This window comes from Accipiter gentilis, chromosome 9, assembly GCF_929443795.1.
Source record: "Accipiter gentilis chromosome 9, bAccGen1.1, whole genome shotgun sequence".
In the NCBI taxonomy this organism is placed as follows: Eukaryota; Metazoa; Chordata; class Aves; order Accipitriformes; family Accipitridae; genus Astur; species Astur gentilis.
Window position 1 is genome coordinate 34386798 of NC_064888.1, and position 21004 is coordinate 34407801.

The 21004-nt window shown below is 36.4% G+C and overlaps 1 protein-coding gene across 2 annotated transcripts in view; it reads right to left on the bottom strand.

Annotated features, from left to right (window-relative positions):
• Positions 1-21004, bottom strand: part of NRAP (nebulin related anchoring protein) — a 59242-nt gene that overhangs the window by 31188 nt on the left and 7050 nt on the right. For both annotated transcript variants that reach the window (XM_049810421.1, XM_049810420.1), the window contains exons 4-17: positions 18650-18754; positions 18039-18143; positions 17296-17403; positions 16355-16459; positions 15683-15790; positions 14052-14156; positions 11203-11307; positions 9194-9310; positions 7335-7439; positions 6286-6393; positions 5477-5581; positions 2957-3055; positions 2331-2435; positions 616-723 (exon numbers count right to left, since the gene is read on the bottom strand). In XM_049810421.1, the coding sequence (XP_049666378.1) occupies positions 616-723; positions 2331-2435; positions 2957-3055; positions 5477-5581; positions 6286-6393; positions 7335-7439; positions 9194-9310; positions 11203-11307; positions 14052-14156; positions 15683-15790; positions 16355-16459; positions 17296-17403; positions 18039-18143; positions 18650-18754 (1488 nt within the window). The remainder of the gene's footprint in view (positions 1-615; positions 724-2330; positions 2436-2956; positions 3056-5476; positions 5582-6285; positions 6394-7334; positions 7440-9193; positions 9311-11202; positions 11308-14051; positions 14157-15682; positions 15791-16354; positions 16460-17295; positions 17404-18038; positions 18144-18649; positions 18755-21004) is intronic.

Here is a 21004-nt window from a genome sequence, read left to right on the forward strand (position 1 = left end):
CTCTGAGGTGGATATGCTTATAAATTTAAAGTCTTCTGATTAGCTAAATTATCTGATTCTTAAAGCAAAAGATAAGAAAACAATCATGTAAAAACCAAACAAGGAATTCAAGATTTTATTTTCTTAATGAGGTGGGATTTCAGAATCACCATCATTGCTGAATACTTTCCAGCTGCAGGAAAAGTTTCTTCTTTTTCTGCCTCTCCACAGGTTAAGAATCATGAGATAAGCTGCTTAGGAGTTTGTTTAGAAATTTTTTTATATACATGTGTTTATGTTAAAGAAGCCGACTAAAGAAATATGCATTCCTTTTGCAGTGGATGATAGCAGTATTTTTGAGGCTATAAACAATTCAAAACACTGAATTTTACTAAGGGATTATTTTGCAAATTTTGTTTCCTTCTGTACACTTGTATTTAAAAAAATAATTTTCAGAGAGTGAAATTTCATAGCAGAGTCTGAGAAAGTTTGCAACTGTTCATCAGCCATTGAGAAAGATGGACAGCCCAATGCAGGACTTAAAAATCTAGATGAAGTGAGCTAAGCTTTATATCCCTGTGCTATAGCAACTTATGTAAAGAATAATTGCGAGGTAATTAATTAAATATAACATACATCACTGGCAAGATCCCTTGAAGCTTTGGCAGCAAGTAAAGGCAGAGAATCAAGTTTCATCTCAAAGCCCCGGCCCTTACTCTTCTCCCAGCCTTCTTTGTACTTAATCTGAGAAAGGAAAGACAGCAACATGTTGCTAACCCATAAACACACAAGATCTTCAAATGAACATGAAAATTACTAAGAGCAAACCAGAAGTATAAATATGCTCAGTCCACAAATTGGAACCTTCTTAAGTCAGAGTTCATTATCATTTTGAGCTAATTAATTGGCCAGGATTGAGTCAAGAATCTTATTCTTGGAGTTTACAGGCACTTTAAATCCCAGAACATGCACCAATAGCTCTCAATTTCAAACAGGCATGAAGGAGGGAAGGTTCTTCAAAAGTGCCTGTGGTTATGTCTACATACGCAAATAGTGTAGATCAATAGGAACTGATCTATAGACAGAACAGCTGGTGCTCAGAATCAGACATCACACTACTCATTTCAGGATTTTTCTTTCCCCCCACCCCCAAACTAGAGCTAGTCAGGTCATATGCACTGAATGCCTATTTGTAGCTGCAGTTCTTTATGTGAGCTCCTGGAGAGCATCTTTCGGTTTGGCTTCATTCAAAAGGAATCCAGCTCATGTGCGCTGAGACCACCCCACAATGTGAAGCAAAGCTCAGTGAAGAAACCCTTATAATCCGATTTGCTTCAGAAACACATTCATGAGGTACACCATATACAAATGTAGATGAAATGTATGAGCATCACATGCTTAACTTCTGAAAGTTAATGGAAGTTAAAGTACTAGTTGTTTAAGCTCTTTTTCAAGGTTCTACTTGAAATTCTATTAGAGCAGGATCAAGTATGCTTCATGCATACTATGCATGCACCTAACGAAGTATCCAGGAAGCCCTGATCTCTGGATTTATCTTTTTGTATGGTTATATTTTCCGGGTATCTAACAATGAGCATGCATCCCAACACATTATAGCCACAAAGAGTGCTGCTCCACAACACTCCACCAATGCAACTCAAATAAAACTTTGCGGAAGAACATGGTATGAATATCCCAGGAAAAACTTGCAGTAATGCCAACTCACAACCACGAAAGATTATGAAACTGGTTCAAAAATAACAGTCACACCGGTAATAAGTCTGGAGTTTTTTTCTGGTTTTGCCTTTATTTGTCTTGTTGGGCTTTTTTCCCTCCAAAACTATCTACAACAATGGAGGCCTGAAAAATACTTTAAAAATTAAATAGAGGTTAAACTTTTCCTGCAAGTGCTTGACTTTAACACCCAGGTGTCTAAGTAAATCACTACATATTGTCATGAATTACGAATGGCAGCAACAGTGGGCTGAATCCAAATTCACTGAAGTCACTGTGTTTCTTTCCATTGACTTCAGTGGGCTTTGAGTTATTAGAACTGTGCAAATGTTGGTTCTCCATAAAACTACCATCTCAGAAGCAGTTAATTTTCTGAAGTGAACACTGATTTACTAAACAAATTCAAATCATCTGAAAAGGTCTTGAAAAAAAAGCCTATCAGTTTCACTGTACTTAAGATTGTATCCCTACCTATTCTCGTTAGCGTATTTCATTCTGTTTAGTAAAGACCAATGATAAACATCAACTGCTTCCAGAGACAGCATCATCATCTTTACATTTATTTCTGTCTATTAACAGCATCATGAATACCAATATTTCCACATCGCTTGGCTTACCTCACTGTATAACTCAGCATTGGCTTTTGCCTTGACTAACTGAGGTACGTCCTGAGGTAGAGTGTAATTTGTTTTTGTCTTCTCGTACTGGGCTCGGTAGTTCAACTGCCATATATTCAAAAAAGTCAACAACAAACTCAGTTATTTTTAACTCACTAAAATTATGACCATTACACTGATTGACTGCTGTTGAATTTCAGGCTATTAGTGCCATATGTTATACATACACTTATAGGTATGGCTGACATAAATATGAGGGCAATAAAGCAATTATAACTTTTATCTAGGTACTAGGAAGTAGAATAATTATTCTATAAACAGAATAGCTACTGTTTATCTATAAGTAGAAAATATATTATTAAAAAGCATGCATTAATAAATACACAGAAGTTAAATCCCTAACAAAGCACACTAATACAAATCTTAAAAATGGAGGAAGATATTAGATCTACTAGTCTGCTTGGCACATTTTTGGAAGTGATTTCACTCCATTAGTATTCTTGTTTTGGTTGTAAATCTGCTGATGAACTATCAAGAATAAAAACACTTAAGTGCTACAAATGCTATGAAAAAAAATTATCTCATAATTCTAATAAACAATGGTGGCTAATGGTGACAGAACTTACATCACTGAGCTGCTGCGCATTTATTTTGGCTTGAGCAATTTGTGGAGTGCTGGCAACAGAGCTGTACTTCAGCTTGTCTATACTTTGCCTGTAGTTTACCTAATTTAAGATAAAATAAAAGATTTAATAAAGGAAGAAATGTTCAGACTGGAAAAAGAGAGATTAAGTAGACAAAGTTTCATTAGCAAATGCTCTGGATAAATCATTACTTAAACCATAATAAACTGAGGTGAGGAAAAATGCCAGGATCTGTTGGATGAGATCTGAGTTAATGCTCTGAAAATTTCCTAGTTTGAGGTCACAGTTTTTATTCCACTTTGAAAATGAACTTCATTTATAACCCCTCCACCTCAAAACCACAAATCCTTAAAAAGATGCAGTTTCAGCTGGTCCCCCAAAGCATTCCTATAAAACTGATATTCTTAACCATCACTTAGACTACTTTTATCTTTGTCAGACTATCTTTATAATGGAACATTGTAACTGCCTATTAAGAGGTCTGTCCAGTGTAATGCTGTGCAGAGTAAATGAACTCTCTTACACTTTGTCTTTACTGACTTTTAATATAATAATCACAGAATTTCCCAAAAGAGTTTTGTGTGGATGATGAGAGAAGAAAAATACATATTTATGGTACAAAAAAAGTCATTTTAATGTCAGCCATTGATAGGATTGGAGCCTACTAAATTCCTAACACATTAACATGGTAGCAGCAATAATAAGCTATAATATAAATATATTAAGTCCCAAAATTATGCAAGATAAAAAAATCATAGAGAAGCTTTCTTTCAAACCTGTTGCTGCCAAAGGACTCAGTGCTACACTGCCGGACACAATTATTATTCTCTGTAGGCCTTAATTAATATTCACTGTAGTTAATCACCACTTTGCAAACATCGCAAATCACATCACTTAAAACTAGTTTCTTAAGAAAACTTTTTTCCAGTAAAGTGGAATATATTTCTAGAGACTTTGACTTACTGCCACTATTTTAATGCAAACCTTCTTATCTCGGGTACCCTCATGTAAACTTGTTCTTTCTGCCATAAGGACAAAAACGAGGAAAAAAAGCCTGAATTCTCTCACAGGTCCAAGTGATCAAGGTACTTAAAGCAGTTCATTTGTTTCTTTACAGAGACAGAAAGAATTTTAATTCCACAGAAGGGGATCATTTCTTTTTTAACTGAAACTGTGTATTTATTGCTACTTGTGATTACTTAGTGTGTGAGAGAGTTATATTCTTAGAGTTCAAAGTAAGCATGTCGGTTATCAGTGAGCAGATGAGTCCTGGGACTGTTTCAAACTACTAGATGATGATCATGACTAGTGCAACTGAGTCTCTGTGGCCAATTGATTTACGTGCTCCAAACCCAGATGCTGACTATGAAATGTAGAGCCCCAGATAGTGCTGAAATGTTTAGAGTGGGTGGAACTAATTTGTACACTTTGGACACGAATTCATGCTGACTTTAAACTCTTTAAGAGTTCTTACACGCACTCGAAGCTCTCTCACACACTAACTTTACTTTTCTAATCTTTTTCAAAGACAAAGCTGAAATTACTGCTGAAGAGGCAATAGTGCATCCTACAGTTGAAGTATATCAAGTACTTCCTCAAAAACTTCAGGGTTCTCATTTCTACCTCTTCATGCTACCATCTTTTTCTTGGAAGAGGTATTTAAGCCCAGATAAATCTCATATAATGTTAATGGCCTCTCTAAGGCATCTTGCCCCTGGTTTCTTGCAATTTCAATGGAACAACAGTTTATACACGCCTTACATAGTCAGAAATGCCCTGCAGAGGTGCTGCTCTCTTCCTTTTGATTTTGTAAATAATGCTGTGCTCCTAACGAAGGCACAGGTTAAGTTCCCAATGAGATCAACTCAGATGAGTTGATCAAGGCAGATCAAGGCAGATGAGATCAACTCAGCCTTTAATGCTTGTGAGAGGTGAAAGTATGGTATCCTCTGCAGTCTGATGTCCTGCATTTATCTGTAGAGCACATATAGCTACAGCAGTACACAGATTTCTTCACATTGTTCCATCAGTAACTCAACCCCAAGCACAGAGGGCACCTCTCGCATGGACCACAGGCATAAGAAAGGTTATGTGACCAATTAGTTCCCCTTCAAAGGGGAACACCTATCTTCAGGGAATGCACAAATGATGAGAAGCCTACTTAAGTCTCCCTGTCCTTTCAGAGCTTGATGCTGCTGTTGAAGCTGCCCAGGATGGTGAGGCGTTTTGCAACACAGACCAGGGATAGGGCAGAACTCACTCATTTCACACCACTGTACAATCTGTGCTGAACTGAAGCCAATGACAGGAGGTGGCAGCACTTTCTATTCCTCTGAGCCCTCTTGACTCCCTGCACTTTTTTCCTTTAACTTTGTTATCACTAGCTGTTTGCTCCCATGATTAAATCATCATTTCACACATGCAATCTATCACAATCTCTGTTACAGAGAGATGATAAGCCATGCAAGTCATAGGAGAAAAAAAAACCATAAAATTATTTACATCTTTCAAAGGGACCAACTTCCTTGTTGTCTGATATGAAGGAGTGAGAGTAGCTGGGTAATTGTAGTCAACACCGTCATGTTTGTAATCAGATTTATAGGCTATCTGAAACACAGGGAGAACAAAAAAAAAAAAAAAATCTTTTTTTTTTTAAGCTGTCATTTGTTTGAATAATTATCAGTCAAGAGGAAAGGAGAAACAATAATATTAATATTAAATGCAGGAAACAAAGTAAGTTCAATGTCATGAGTGACAAAGAAAATGAAATTATTTGCATAGTTTAGCCACTAATTGATTCTTTTTCAGCTCCTCAATTAATCCAATGCCAACAGTGGGAGCATTAAGTTAACTTCCACCTATGACACATCTCTTTTATCTTTCTGCTTAGTTCTCAAGCTTCTTACAGATTTGTAAATAATGTACTTGAAGGAATGGTATGTAACGAAATAGCTTCTTGACTAACCCAGTAAATTAAATTGGAATCCAGAAATCTTCATTAAAGGCTGTTTTTTCAGCAAAGGTCTGACCCTGAGGGTCGTGGCAAGCAACCTTCAGCATCCTACTGATGTCACACAAAACTGAAAGAGCTCAGTATGTTGCCAGATCACTGAATTTGATTATTTTAACTTCTTCCACACAGTGAGCTATAAATCAGTACAAAAGGGTTTCCAGAATTTCCCCTCTTCTCAACATATCTATCCTTCAGATCGCCAGTACAATATGATCTAAAGTTTTCTATCAACTTAATTCTGGAAAAACTTAAAGACAGGAAAGCAACAACCATATAAGTGTGATTTAAAAAGACTTACATTGCTTGCCAAACTGCCAACTTTCATGGCATGTAGCATTCGCTTGTCCATGCCGATACCTACATAATGACCTTTCATCTGGTTCTGGTAGGTTTCTTTGTATTTTAGCTGTACAAAAAAAGCAAAAATACTCTGAGAAAATATATTTAGTTTTCCTATGAGTTTCCATATATTACAGCAGTGGGACAAATTACTACAGCTGTGGTCTACTAGTGTTGCACCACTACAGAAACTCACAAGTTCAGAACAACCTTTGTACTTTAAAAAATAAAAACTAAAACCCTCTGTGAGTTTCCTATTTTACAAGATGTCGTTTACATATTCTTCAGATCACCTGGGTGCCACATAAAGGAGATACTTCCGCCTTCCATTGCTGCATATTATTTCATCAGAAATAAATATTAGAACAAAGTTGCAGGGAAGCATTATTTGTACATCAACAAATGAACAGATTATCATGTACCAAAACTGGACCATTTTGGGGCAGCTTTTACCAAGCCCAGAATAGGGAATTTGACAACAAGATAAATTAATCACTCTACCATCTCATCTGTATGGCAAAATATTTATTCCTCCTGGATTTCAGAGAATGGTAGCAAGCATTATAAAGCAACATTATACTTCAGTATCATGAGATACAAGCCATGTAATTATTAATATTACTTTCCCACAGCAAACATGTTCCTCTCGCATGAACTGTGGTAAAGTATCTTCTGCCTACATTTCCAGTCAGGAAATGGACTTACACAATTAAATAAGTAATAATTATGATAGATAATGCTAACAATTGACAGCTACTTGTCTAGATTAGCAGTCCATTGTAAACAACCTCTCTTCCATATATCATAATAGTTCTTTCCATAATCCTATATAAAATGAGCCTCAGTTATCCATCAGGACAGACTAGGATAGGTGCTGTACAGGCATGGGTTAAAATCAGTTATAATCAAATTCCCAGCTCAGGCTTATCTGAAACACACACAGAGGTGACTTGTGATTCCAGCAGTTACTGGGTTAAGCAGGCCACACCCAAGGTACTGAAAACTTACATCACTGGTGAATTTTGAGATCTTGCTCACATTCTTGAATTGTGGAGTATCACAGTAGTTCATGCTGTAGCCTTTGTTGTTTTCGAGATCCTTCTTATACTCCACCTTAGTGACAAAAATGCACAAGGGAAAGATATGGTAAAAGCGTATCAAGTTCCTTCACACACTTTTTATTAGCCAGACCCACTATTCATAGATTTTGATACATGAATGTCATCAGATGGCATATGATGAAAATTAATAAGAAGGTGATTTTCATATACTCACTTCTCGTTTTATAGACAAAAGAAATGCAATGAACTTCATCCATTGGGACCTCAGCAAAGTGTATGAGACAGTGCCATGAGGAAAATTATTAACAAAAACAAGGATCTATGCAAGAATTTTAAGGTGAGTGTGGAGCAAATGAAAGCAGAGAAAGCAATGGGTATTTTTCAACAGGAAGGATTGAACACAGGGAAGTTTATCAGCAGAATTCCTCAGAGGAAGTTTAAATACAGAACTGGTTTAATATTCTCATTAAGTACCTTTGCTCTGAAGTAGGAATGTTGAGGGTGATATTTAAAGGGGTAATAGAAATGGGACTAAATTCAGCAATGTAGAGGTTAATATACATAGGGAGTAGTCATAAAAATTTCAGCCATCACCTGGAAAGGCTAAGAAAGAGAAAACTGTTTATATGTAGGCTGACCACAGAAAGATGGCAACATGCTAAAGTAACACCGCCATGAAAAGTGCAAATGCAGTCCAACGCAGGAGCAAAAGACTTTTGAGCAGGCACTAGGAAGTGCATGTGCTTTATACCAGGTTCCAGCAAGACCTCATCAAGAACTTATGTACTCTTACAGTCATTCCTGTTTAAGGAACATGTACTCAGCCTGTAACAGCTGCAGTGAAAGACTGTGAGAGATGAGAAGAATTTGGCTTGGTTAGTCTAGGAAAACAAAGGCAGAGAGAAGAAAATTATATCCATTTGTAAACATCTCAGAAAGGTAATCATGCAGGGAGAAAAACTTTTAAACTAAAGGACAATGTTGGCACAAAACACAATATTAATAAAGTGGACAGGAATACATGTAGGCTAGAAATTAGAAGAAGAGGATTACATGATACTGTGCCGAAACAGCAGGAGTCAGGAATCAATGGCCCAGGAGGCCCCTTCCAGTCCTACTTCCAGGGGTTTTTCATTATTGAAGGTTTTATACTTTGACATCTCAAGAGTATAAGTTTTTAAACTGCCATGGGGAAGCTCTAGAAACTCACATTTATTAATAGCTTTATAGCTGATATGACACTATAAATAAATCAATAATTCAGAATCTACTGAGAATTCCCCAGCAATCTTTCCTTGCCAAGCAGAAGAAGAATGCATTATCAGTAACTCACAGTCTTTCACATGACGGAAGAAAACAGAAACCTGAATTAACAGAATGGTACAAATTTTGTCTCTGTTGGTGTTATTTCTTAATTATCAGTAAACCCATTTTTGAAACACTCTAAGGTACACACACAAAGTCATTCTAAAGCATTTATGATTATACCTTTGCAGCACATTAAGAGCACAATTCAGGGTGTTTTTTTAGATCTCTGTTCTTCATGTGGCCAGAATTAGAATTAATCTTCTGGGGTTAATTTCCCATACTTTCATGCAGATCATTGGCAGTGCCAGATAACAGCACCTGAAGATCTGTTCTTGCACCTTTCTCTCCAGTTACTGTGCTACACACAGGTATTTTTGTTACATATGGGGCAATAAGAACAACAGCTTTTTATATCTGTAGTCCTTACCCACCAGACACAAATGTTTGCATGCACTGCTCTCCTCTCAAAGTTGTTAACAGATCGATTCAACCCCTTACCTCACTGACAAGCTTGTTAACACTTTGGGCTTGTTTAAGGACTAAGTTGTCTTCAGCCGTTAGGGAGTGAAAGTGAGCTGCACCTTTCATCTTGGAAAGATCTTTCTTGTATTTTATCTGAAAAGAAGTAGGGAAAATTATAAAATAGATGTCTACCTTTCCACCATTGTTATTTAGACTGACTTCATGAGTTGGGATTTTTCCTGTTCTTGCTTTGATAAGCAAATAGAACTTGCTAAGTTGAAACAATGCAAGTTATTAGTTCCTGAAATAAACCATATATAAAATCACAGCCCTAACAATCCCAGTCAAGCTACTTCACTAGACAGCTTTTTCTTAAATCCATTTTTTACATAGATTGAACAGCACTGGTTGTTGTTCATAGCTTGAACAGATAACTAGCAGATTCTTGGCTGGTGACTGGTTGAAGCTTGTGTGCTCTTCTATTACTGAAGTTAATTCTCAGTACTTTAATTTTAGATTTCTAGTCAGAGAATTACAGGTAGTTATCAAGTGCTCTGTGAACTTTTCCTTTTGTAGAAACCAGCTTTTCAAAAAAGCTGTATCTTTTTGCACTTACAATGTTTTTAAGGGAATTCTATTTCTCTACCAAATCAAGATAGAAATAAAAGAACTGTTAATTTAATTTAGACATGAGGTTGTTGACTTAAATTGGGCTCAGATGGGTGAACAGAGATAATACTTATATTGGCGTTTTTCCAAACTTTGTCCAGGAAAAACCCTGTTGGGAATACATTTCTATAGTTCTTGCATACAAGGAGATGCTTATGTTCTTCGTCTTACGTTACTGCTTCAAAAATCAGATTCATAATGTACAAAATAACAAATTATTTTAAATGTGTTGCAGCACAAAGTGTTTGGGGTTTTTATTTTCTAATTCTGCATGCAGTTTCTCAGGCTTTAAAGACATGTAGCAGCTTGGTAAGTGCTCGCACGTAAATGTTACTGCCTTGAACCAACTCTTCTCCTCGCTCCAGGTATTACAAATTAATAAGTAAACTACTGACCATTAGCATTCTTAAAACCTATGAAACTGCCGTCTTCATCTGGGAAGGTTCAATATTTCATGTTTAAACAGGGCATCACTGAGTTTGTTATCCAAATAGAGACTGGTCACAGAAGGTTTCAGGTTTTTTATATTCTCTCAGTCATAAGCTCAGGTAACAGAATATGACTGATCCTTTCACTCTAGTTTACTGCTAGTGTCTAGTCCAGGCTAGTACAAGCTGAAAGACTCAACCATTTGTTAGCTCCCCAGAAAAGAGACTAAGCCCATCAGCTCATATAGCCCCATGAGGGACAGGTGTCCACACTACGAAGGTTGTCAGTCACAGGAAACCTTCACAGCAGCCACATGGTAATGACCTACAGCCTGACCCATTTTTTGTCACTACTAGAAACGGTCTCCTCAAACAGGACTGAGGCTCTTTTATCAACGGGCTGCATGCAAGAATCACACATCACCACTTTCTTTGCAGATTTTTTAGCTTACTACCCAAAACAAAATCCCCAGCCTAGAAATAAGCTCAGTCTTGTGAAGTGACAGTGTCGTACTCTATGGTTTCCTTTCCTCCATATGACTTGCTTTGCGCTAGAGGCATGATACATCAAAATATCAAAACCAGTTCAGCTCATTCATCCTCCATTTATTCACTACTGGGAATACCACAGTAGTCCACAGGATGATTAAGGCAGTTGAAGGTTTCATTAATAATACAGGTGCAGATTTGCCAGGAGGGTTAACCTAACAGTAGGGAACCCCATTAGTTGCTACATCCATCTCCTCCCTCATGCAAGTTGGAGATGTGTCCCCTTCTATTAATGGATATTATTAATCCCCTGAGCCATCCAGTTCCCAGCAATGCAGTGAAATGTCGTTGTTGTTTACTGCTCAAGTGTAATTTTAGCATTCTCCTCCCAGGCACTGCTCTGACAAACTGCTGGTTTTAATTGTTTATGAACTGTATTGATTCAGGTTTCATACTTACATCACTTGCCAGTTCATTTGCTTTCTTGGCATTTTGATAAGCTGGAGTGATCATAGCAGGAAAGCTTCCTTTCCCTCTGCGTTCTTCATACTCATCCATATAATCCTGAAGAAAATTCAGAGTGTTTACTCATCATACGTGAGCAGGTGGGGCCATGGGTGATTTCACAAAACCCCATATTCCTTGTTAGTAAGAAAGTTCATTGCTTAATTTTATTTTGTTTTATGAAAAAGAGAATAAAATTACCAACTGTAAGAATAAAATCACCCATTAAATTAACTGTGCCTGTAAAATCATTTGTGTTGCATTGCAAGAGAAATTTAGGTAGCAATTAGCTGTAGTCAAGATAGCATTCTAGTATACAATGATATACAACCTTCTAATCTCACCTCAGTTCTTACAGAGATTATATCTGCTAGTCCCTCTCTTTGTCCATATGTGTTTCCCTGGAAAACTATAAAAATATCTAATGGTGTAGGCAGCCAGGAGATTTGCTTAAACTTTCCAATTTCCAAGTTTAATGTAGGGTTAGCCTTCCTCTGTGACATGACAGAAGTCTCTTGATCTCTCTGTGGCCATTTCTTATACCATAACTGACAAAAAATAGTATTTCTCTAGTGCAGTGATATATTTTGAAGAGGGATTCATTAATGAAGCAGAAATATCTAGATATTAAAGTAGTAAATACCTGAGGGAACAAAATCACAAAATTCCATTTGCTTGATATAAGAAAACAATTGTTGTGGAATTAATACTCTTAAATCTATCTATAGAAAGGTTTCTGTGTAAATGTTTGACAATTTGAAAAGCCTTTTGATAATTTAGTGACAAAATAATGGAGCTTTTTTTAAAAATGGTATTACATAATGACCATCCCAAAGCTTTCTATGGCAAGATCTGAGGAGAATATAGCAAGTACACAAAAAGGTAAAGATATAGGGTAATGTGTCTTCTCTGTAATATTTTGTAAATCCATTGTAGTAAAGAGCCAGTTTAAGTGAAAAAAGAATGTGTGGCATGTCAAGAATGTCATGGAAAGCACAGACAGAAAGGACTGTAAATATTTGGGGTATCTGTCTTGTGACTTCTCCATGCAAAACAATTTGTTGTAGGTCATTTTGTGCACCACCAATGTCACATAATAATAGGTCATATCATAAGTTTGTGAACAATATAATGTAATTATAGTTATTGCATCTAAATTATTCTATAAACAGGCACAGAAAACAAAAAATATCCCTGACTAATCAGCTGAGTTTCTTAAAATGCTATTTATGAGTCTGAATTCTTCAAACTAATTTGCCATTTTCTTTTTCTTCTTTCTCAAATATATTTTTACATAATTTCTAATATTGCTTATATTACAAAACAGTATTTTCAAAGTTCCAGATAATTAACATTAGCCAGTTCTAAGATTTTTAAACATGAACAAAACAGGTGTTCAGCACACAGGAATTTTACAGTCAGATTCCTTACATCGTCTTATGTTATGTATATATCTGTGTGATGTACCCTCATGATCTCGACAGTTAGAAATCTAATCCCTTTACCCATGTTAAGTCATACTTCACTCAGAAAGATCCATTAATTTCAGTGGCTCTATTTTATTTGAATAAAAATATCAGAATCCAATCTATGAAGATTAAAACTCAAATTAAATTTGAAGTCTGTGACTGAAGTTTCAAAGATACTTTCAAAGAAAAAAAAATTAAATTATTTCTAAAGATAGCAGCATTCCAATGGTTGAAAATGCAATTAGCACTTTTTCGAATTCATTTTATTTGTTTATTCTTACTAAAACTTGTAGTAGTTCAAAAGACAGAAACTAATTGAAGGCTTCAATGCTACTTATTCTAAACTCATATTCTTGAAGGATGGTTTGCTTTTCACTCATTACAAGGCATACATTTGGACAGAATGAAGAAACATAAAACTCCCAAATGTCCTATAACAATATATTCCCTGTTCCTTCATTCCTTCAAAGTATATGGGTCTTAGGAGGAGCTATGATGAAAAACCTAAGACTAACCATACAGTTCTGTTTATACAAACCCACTATTCAATTCCTTTCAAATTCCCTTTAGCTGTATTCAGTTCTATTTAGCGGTATTCTTACTCTAACTTAATTGGAATAGAAATTTGGAAGCATTTTGGGAGACCACAAAAATAATTGCATTCCCTTAAAAATTAAATAAAAGCAAAAAAAATGCCACAGACCAAAACAGAGCTAAAGCCTATTTGGTTCCACAAATGCAGAACTACCATTTGTCAAGCTTACAATACCACTTTTGTACAAGAGCTGAAATTTAAGAGATCGTGTATGATCTTTAGTGCCACTTGCACATATTTAGAGCTGCAAAGCTTCTAAGATTTCTAAAAATACTGGCAGAAAAAAGACGCTTATCTATCTACTAACTTTCTACCATTTCACAGCTCTTTCACTTTTTCTCCTAACTGAATTTACATTTTCTTTCTCATGGAATGGGAAAGTTTCCACAAGTAAACACATTTCAGCATAATACGTAAAAACACCACAATAGAAACGCATAGCACATACATGTACACAGATGAAATTTGCCAAGACAAGGCTTACCTTTTGGAAAGACCCTACCATAATGATCACACAGTGACAGTGCATGCACCTTGTAGTCTCATCTTGTAAGTGCCAATGTCAAATATATTACACATTCAGAGCATGGTGCTGTGCACACCATCTTTTCCTTTGAGACCTTGCTTTCTCGTACAGGAAAGCAAAGTAAAAATAGGTCTCACTGCAGTTTCTAAAGTCTTGAGCAATCAGCCATAGTAATGATCAACATCAGCATGGGTATCTCTCGGATGTTGCATACCTGGCCATATTGATCTACATTTTCTCTTGCAGAAGTAACATCTGTTCCAGCTGTATGGCTGGCTTTTCCCTTGATCTCTTTTTCATATCTTAGATGATACTTTACCTAACAGGAAAAAAACAAAAAGGAAAAGAATCATCTGGATGATTATAGTCTGGTACACAGATGCTGCATAATAAGTAATAATCAATGACATGCACATGTTGACAATAAAGGATTGTCAAAATTCCCATTGCCACCAACGTACAGAAGTCAAATAAGCCACTTGAAGATATAAAAACAAAAATATTGGTATGCTTTTTAATAATGCAGTAGGAACATGGGACTTGCCATTTCAACCCAGACCATTAGTTCAGTGTGTTCAGTACCACCTGCTTGTCAGTGGCTAATGCCTGATGCTCCAGCAGGTTAAAAAAATAGAACTGATTGTAATGTAAATCCATGGTTACCACAGAGCACTTTTTTTACCCCAGGGTCATCTGAACGCCATTAATAAATGGGCTTGTTTTTGAAAGATGCTGATCTCCCCAATGATCAAGGGAATTTTAGGCAATGAACCTTCAAGTTTAGAACAAGATTTGCACTACCTTTGCTGAAGTCAAAATAATGCCTGTAACCTGATGCTGCCCTTTAATCACCATGTATGTTTGCTGACACAAATGAAGGGTTTTCCACAGATCAAAGGCAAACAAAAACATTTAAATGTTTTAGAGTCAGTTTCTTTTGCCTTCAAAATTACAGATCTCTTCTTTTCCTCAATGACTCTTAATAATGTTTTACATTCACTTCCATTGAGTTAGCACAATATGTTATCCTCTCCAACAGTCTTCCTTTCAGCCTCCAATGACAAAACACAATTAACTGTACAGTTTGAAGCAATACTGATGTCTTTTTACAATGCTTTTTAAAGAATACAGCTGTGTTGTGGTTTTGTTGTGTTTGGAGAGGAAAAGAAAGCCAATAAAGATCAGTACACCATGGAGTTTAAAAAAAACACCCAACAGTAAGGAGAGTAAAATAAGCAGAATAGAAGGCTATGTTTTATAAATATATAGCTATGTCAAATGTATGCATGTGTTTGTGTGTGTGTATGTGTGTATATACTTTATATATGTAATTGCTATTCAAGAAGCTAGTTTCTTGTGTTCATAAAAGCCTCATCCTGCAACAGCACATAAGAAGGAACAGAAGAATTTGAACTGTAAGGACCCACTGGGAGCATGGAAAGCCACGGCAAAGCAGAGCTCTGCAAACACAGCCCTCCCCTGATACAAGGTCACCCAGAAATATTGTGGCTGTGTAAATTAGAGCCTGCACTTCAGCCCCTCTAACTCATACTGATTTGGGCAGAATAAAATCAAAGACCTCTGGCTGACTCCATATTCTCTTCCTTCTCGGTTGTATGCAACAGGAGGCTGGGTAAATCCAGAGCGTCAATTCACAAATGAAATGCCTAATTTTCTCTTTGTGCATAAAACTCAACTTTGTCCCTGCAAAAGACAATCACTTCAAAAATCTGTGTATGAAGTGCACTGCTAGCATAACTCCACAATACTAAACATTTTAATCCAAAATTTGTGTGACAATTTATTCTTTCCTTCCCAAAAAGAGACTTTGCTTTGGACACTTACATCACTGGCTAATTCATTCGCTCTCTTGGCTATTTGATAAGCTGGAGTGATCATAGCAGGAAAGCTGCCTTTCCCTTTCTGTTCTTCAAAGTCTTCTGTGTATTTCAGCTGTAAAAATCCAAGACAGTTCAGGAGCAATTAGATCAAATGTATCTTGATTGCACACATAATCAATTCTTAAAGTTGCAAAGTCAGGTGTTCGATGGCTGTCATCTCCCAAAAGGAAGATGAACCATGAAGTCCGAATCTTTATAGTGTAGCCTTCATCTGCATGACCGCATATCTTCTGCAGGACCTCTGTGTCTTATTCAGAGTACAGGATGGATCACAGTCACTTAAAAAAAATACTAAAGTTGTCTGCAAGATGCCTGCTCTGTTTATATTAGTCAGGCAGCTTCCTTCTTTATATTGCATGGCACTCAGTTGCTGGGTATAGAACAGACTAGTTCCCTGCCTTCAGTTCTGACAGCCAGCTAGTCCCTAAAATGGCCTGGAACTGAATATGTTCTTTATAACTGGAAGTATTAAATACTAAATGGTAAAATGAATCTGCCTTTAAAATATTTTTTTTTTTTTTACTTTTCTCTATGTTCATATTTTTAAGTGATTTATAAATGTCCTAAGAGCCAATTGTGGAGTCAAAACCAGGTCAACCTATTTTGTTTCACTTACCCCACTTGAAAGCTGTCCTCCAACCTTTGCGTGAAGTATATCTGGAGTGTCTACAACAGAGGTGAACTTCGAAATTCTCTCTTCATGTCCCCTCTTATATTCTACCTGAGGAAGAAAATATGAAATACACATTACAAACAATAAACAGCAAATATGCATTTTCTATCAGAAGGCTTCAAGAGAAAATGAGCAACAGCAGTCATGACACTTCCCACTGTACAGTCAAGCTATCAGTATATTTAAGGCCCAATTATCTTAAAGTGAATGCCAGAAGCAGATAGAAATGGACCCAGACAATCACATTTTCTAATTGTACTAGATTTATGTGAGCCATACATTTGATTAAAATATCATAATAGTCATTAACAGCCCAACTAAGTTCATACTACAATACCAATGCAGACAGTGTTTGCAGAAAACAATGCAATACTTTAAAATAATTTCTACAGGATTTATTTTTACTTTATCTTTTTCAGTTGAATTGTTATTTTTATAAATAAGCAATTTTCTCTGTATATATTTAAAGTAGCTTGTATATGAGTTAAACTCAGTATTACAGGTATTTAACTTCAAATAATAAAGAAGGCAAAATATGTCAGATGTAAATAGATTAATAAAGCCATAAAGTGAAAATAAAGGTAATGAATTAAATAAAAATTTTAGAGTGATTCACAATCTTTTTCAAGTTGGGATAAATTACAGCAAAAGGTGCTACACCTTTCAGGAAATATCTATATTGTCATTTATCCTATATGATTGTCCTCCCAAGCCAAGTAGTTTGTTAACCCCATTTCCTGCATCATGTTAAAGTTTTCTCACTTCGCAGAATTAACAGTACAACAAATATTCATCATAGAACTTACTGTCTAAAGTGAATGGCCTAAACCCAGGATTCTCCAAATTCAGAAGTCTAACATACAATTAAAAAAACTGCAACTTACATTACTGCTTAGCTGGGTGGCTCTCTTAGCAACCTGATAACCTGGAGTGATCATAGCGGGAAAGCTGCCTTTGCCTCTCCGTGGCTCATATTCTTCTGTATATTGAAACTAGAAAATGAATATTTTTTTGTTTGTTGTTACAGAAGAACCCACTGTAGTTTAATGTGATTCTTCTTTTAATGCCCGCTTCCTAAAAGTATGTATCACTTTATTTAAAAGTAAACAAATTAAAGAACTTATACCTTATAAGTTTGTTAGGTAGAAATATTTCCTACATACAACAGAAAACATCCCCCATTCATATCAGTTATCCGCTGTTAATTGGCTATGTTGACTGGGCATAGACAATCAGTCATAATTCAGAAGTGATTTAATCAGTCATGGAAATACAGTCAATGAAACGTCTACTCTACGGAAAATAAGACATGTTTTCCATCACGAGTTCTGCTCTACTGAGGGAAACAGCACTGCCTGCTAGATCAGGTCACCTCAGATATCATTGGTCATTAGTTTAAGTGCTTCTCAATTCCATAAATATATTAATTTATGATTTCCAGGATGGGCAATAGCACTGTTATGTGACTTTAATCACTTACGTGGTTAAATACTGTTATTGACAGAAGTAAACATGTCAGTCTCCCCTTTAGTAACATCTTACCAAAGGTTGGCTTTGGTGCACTGGTAAATCTTCAGAATATGATAGACCACGAAAATAGAGCTATTCCAAACATCAGCCCACTTACGTCACTCAGAGTCTTCTCTGCCTGTGTTACCTTGACCATCTCAGGATCCGGGATGGTTCCTGAGTACCACGGTTTTCCTTCCTCATAGGCAGCATAGTAAGCATTCTACAAAACAAAAATTAAATAACTAGCAATCTTCACCCTTGTTTTAATACACAACCATCTGATCTGACAGAAAAAAGGAAACACACACAATGCTGTGGAAGTGAAATTTACTCTCTGCAGACATACAGCACAAGGCCTACACTCCATATACCTTCAGAATGCTAGGGCAGAACTTGTATAACAAGAACTGACATCAAGATCCCCCTGGGAATCAGATCACTTGTTGTGAAGCTTCAGTGCTAGTAGAAGGAAGACACATTAAGTATGGCTGTACATGTAGCAGTCCGAACAGCTAACTGTAAAGATACACTCTTCCTTCCTCATCTTCTGATTCTTCCACCCTAAGCTGTAACCAAGCTATGCTGCCTTGAAAAGTTTAGCCAAATGAGAAGCAATGGCTTTTTTAGAATTTAAATGCTGTGAGTAAAATCCTAACAATCAGGACTGCCAAGGCCAATTCTTGGTCTCCTGAAGGCTAGTGGCTTGGAGACTCGGATATTTCTTACCTGGGTGGCCAGTTGTTGGGCTTTATAGGCAGCTTCAATTTCTCTGGACCTTACATCCCATTGAAAGACTGATTTGAATTGTTCACCCTCTTCTCGATATTTTATCTTAAAAAAAAAAAAGAAAGACTTTGGATTAGTAGTTTATTAGTACAGACTAGCACACCCCCCTCATAGGAGAAGAACAAAAAGGGAGAAAAACAAGGTGAACAGTCTCTCAGTCCATAGTGATACGGAGTCTGCAAGACTTCAGCAACAAAAGGAGGTGAATGCAAGACAAAACAACAAATACAGTGCAATTCCCACCATAACAAATCCACTTCAGCTAGTTCGGGCTGCACCTTAAACCAGTCTAAAGAAAGGCTACTTCCAAATACACCTCTGGTCCTACAAGGTGACCCGTCTTGTCTGTCACACACTAACACCATCAGCCAGGCAGCCATTGGGCAAATTAGATAAGGGAATTAGTATGTAGACTTTTGGTGTGTTAGCTTTCAGCTGTATCAGTTCCTTCATCGGCCTCACTGCAAAAATCACCAATACCAACATAAGAGAAGCAGAGGAACAATGTGACTACACAGAACTAATTTTCTGGGTGACAGCATCAACACAACTCAGTTTAAGATGATTTACTCTTTTCATAATGTTTACCTGTGTCTATCTGTTAGATCTCCAACTGCTACAGACCAGCCTAGTTTTCAGTGCCAACTAATAATTTCACCCTGAAGACACATTTATATATAATATGAATGCAGAATTCAAGGGACTATCACAAGCACACATGATGTACCAAATCTCCACAACTCACAAAACAATATCAATCACCTTCTGAGAGCTTGCAAAACTGTCCATTTTTTCCTTCTTCACCCTCTTCAGATCAACACCACTTACACTCTGTTTGTGTACAAAAAGGCCACATCACCTGTAGCTCTATGCCATGCAAAGGCTACACAAGTACTTCCTCCATGCCACTCATTCTTAGCAAAGGAGTTTTCATGGAAGAGAAGACTGCATTTAGCCCTAAGGTCAAAACACTACTCTATAATCCACACCCAACTTCTCCCTAAGATTTTTACTATTATTGGAACTGCACATCTGTAAAGGAGCAGCATATTACACCCGAAATCTGGCATGAAGTTCTGAAAGAATATTTCAGTCTTTAGATAATACTTTTGGGGGAAATAATCTATGAGGATTGAAATCTCTAAGAAATTTTAAGCAGAACATATCAATGCAGCATTAGATGAAAGAACTATTACCTGGTGGGCAATATTCTACTCTCCTATTTTCCCTGCACAGTGTCCACGAAGTGTCATAACTCTGTAAATATAAATTACTATTATATTTAGACTTGGGTCATCATTTTCCTGCTGTTATGTTTATCATGACAGCATACAGAAGTCCAAATGAAATCACAGCTCTGCTATACAACTCACTCTACAAATGCAAAAAATAACAGTCCCTGTCCCGAAGAGTGCAAAATCTAAACTGACTGGACAGAAAAATCACTGAGCAGGTATACCATTATTCCCATTTTATAAATTAAGTACAGAGGTACAGAGATTTGAATGATTCGTCTGCTCACATAGAAATTCTGTGTAGAGGGAGTGAGCTGAATTTTTATCTCTGCATTCAAGTTGGTGTCTCAACATAAGATTTATGTGAGAACATCATGTTAGGACTGAAGAAAGATGTTACTTTTTCTGCATAAGAAATAGTCTTATTTTAAAAAACCCAACAATTCAATTTAAATTGCTACAGTAACAAGTGAAACCTTTTCCCAAGTTAGCATTATTTTCTACATTTATCAATGCAAAATTTTCCTGCACTCAAAATTTCTACAGAAGTACTCCCTTTAAGTAAGTACTGCAGAATCAGCTTCTTTACTACCCTTAGCAATTTTCTCTCTGGAGCAGAACCTCATTATGTGATTGAAAAGGACAGAAGGTGCTTTAGGTGTAAAAAACAAGGGAAAGTGATCTTTGAGCTATAATTTGTCTGGTGTGTATATTCACATGCACTGGAAGTATCAGAGTCTCATATCACTGCCTAAAACCAGAAATAGAACCTGCTGTAATCCCAGACTCATTCCTGACCAGATCTGTCACACACAGTTTAAAGTAAGTGTGATAGTCACTGCTGAAATAGTTACTGCCCATGATGTTGCAAAACCTGATATATAAGAATACTGTACAAGAATAATAAAAGATACAGTGTCTGATAAAGGCTATTAATGTATGTCAACTTTGTACAGCTAATACAGAACATCAGAATGAATTTAGCATGCTATAATCTAAGAAATACAACTTTTTTATTTTATTTTAATGATGGCTAATCACATCAAAACACATTGGTTTG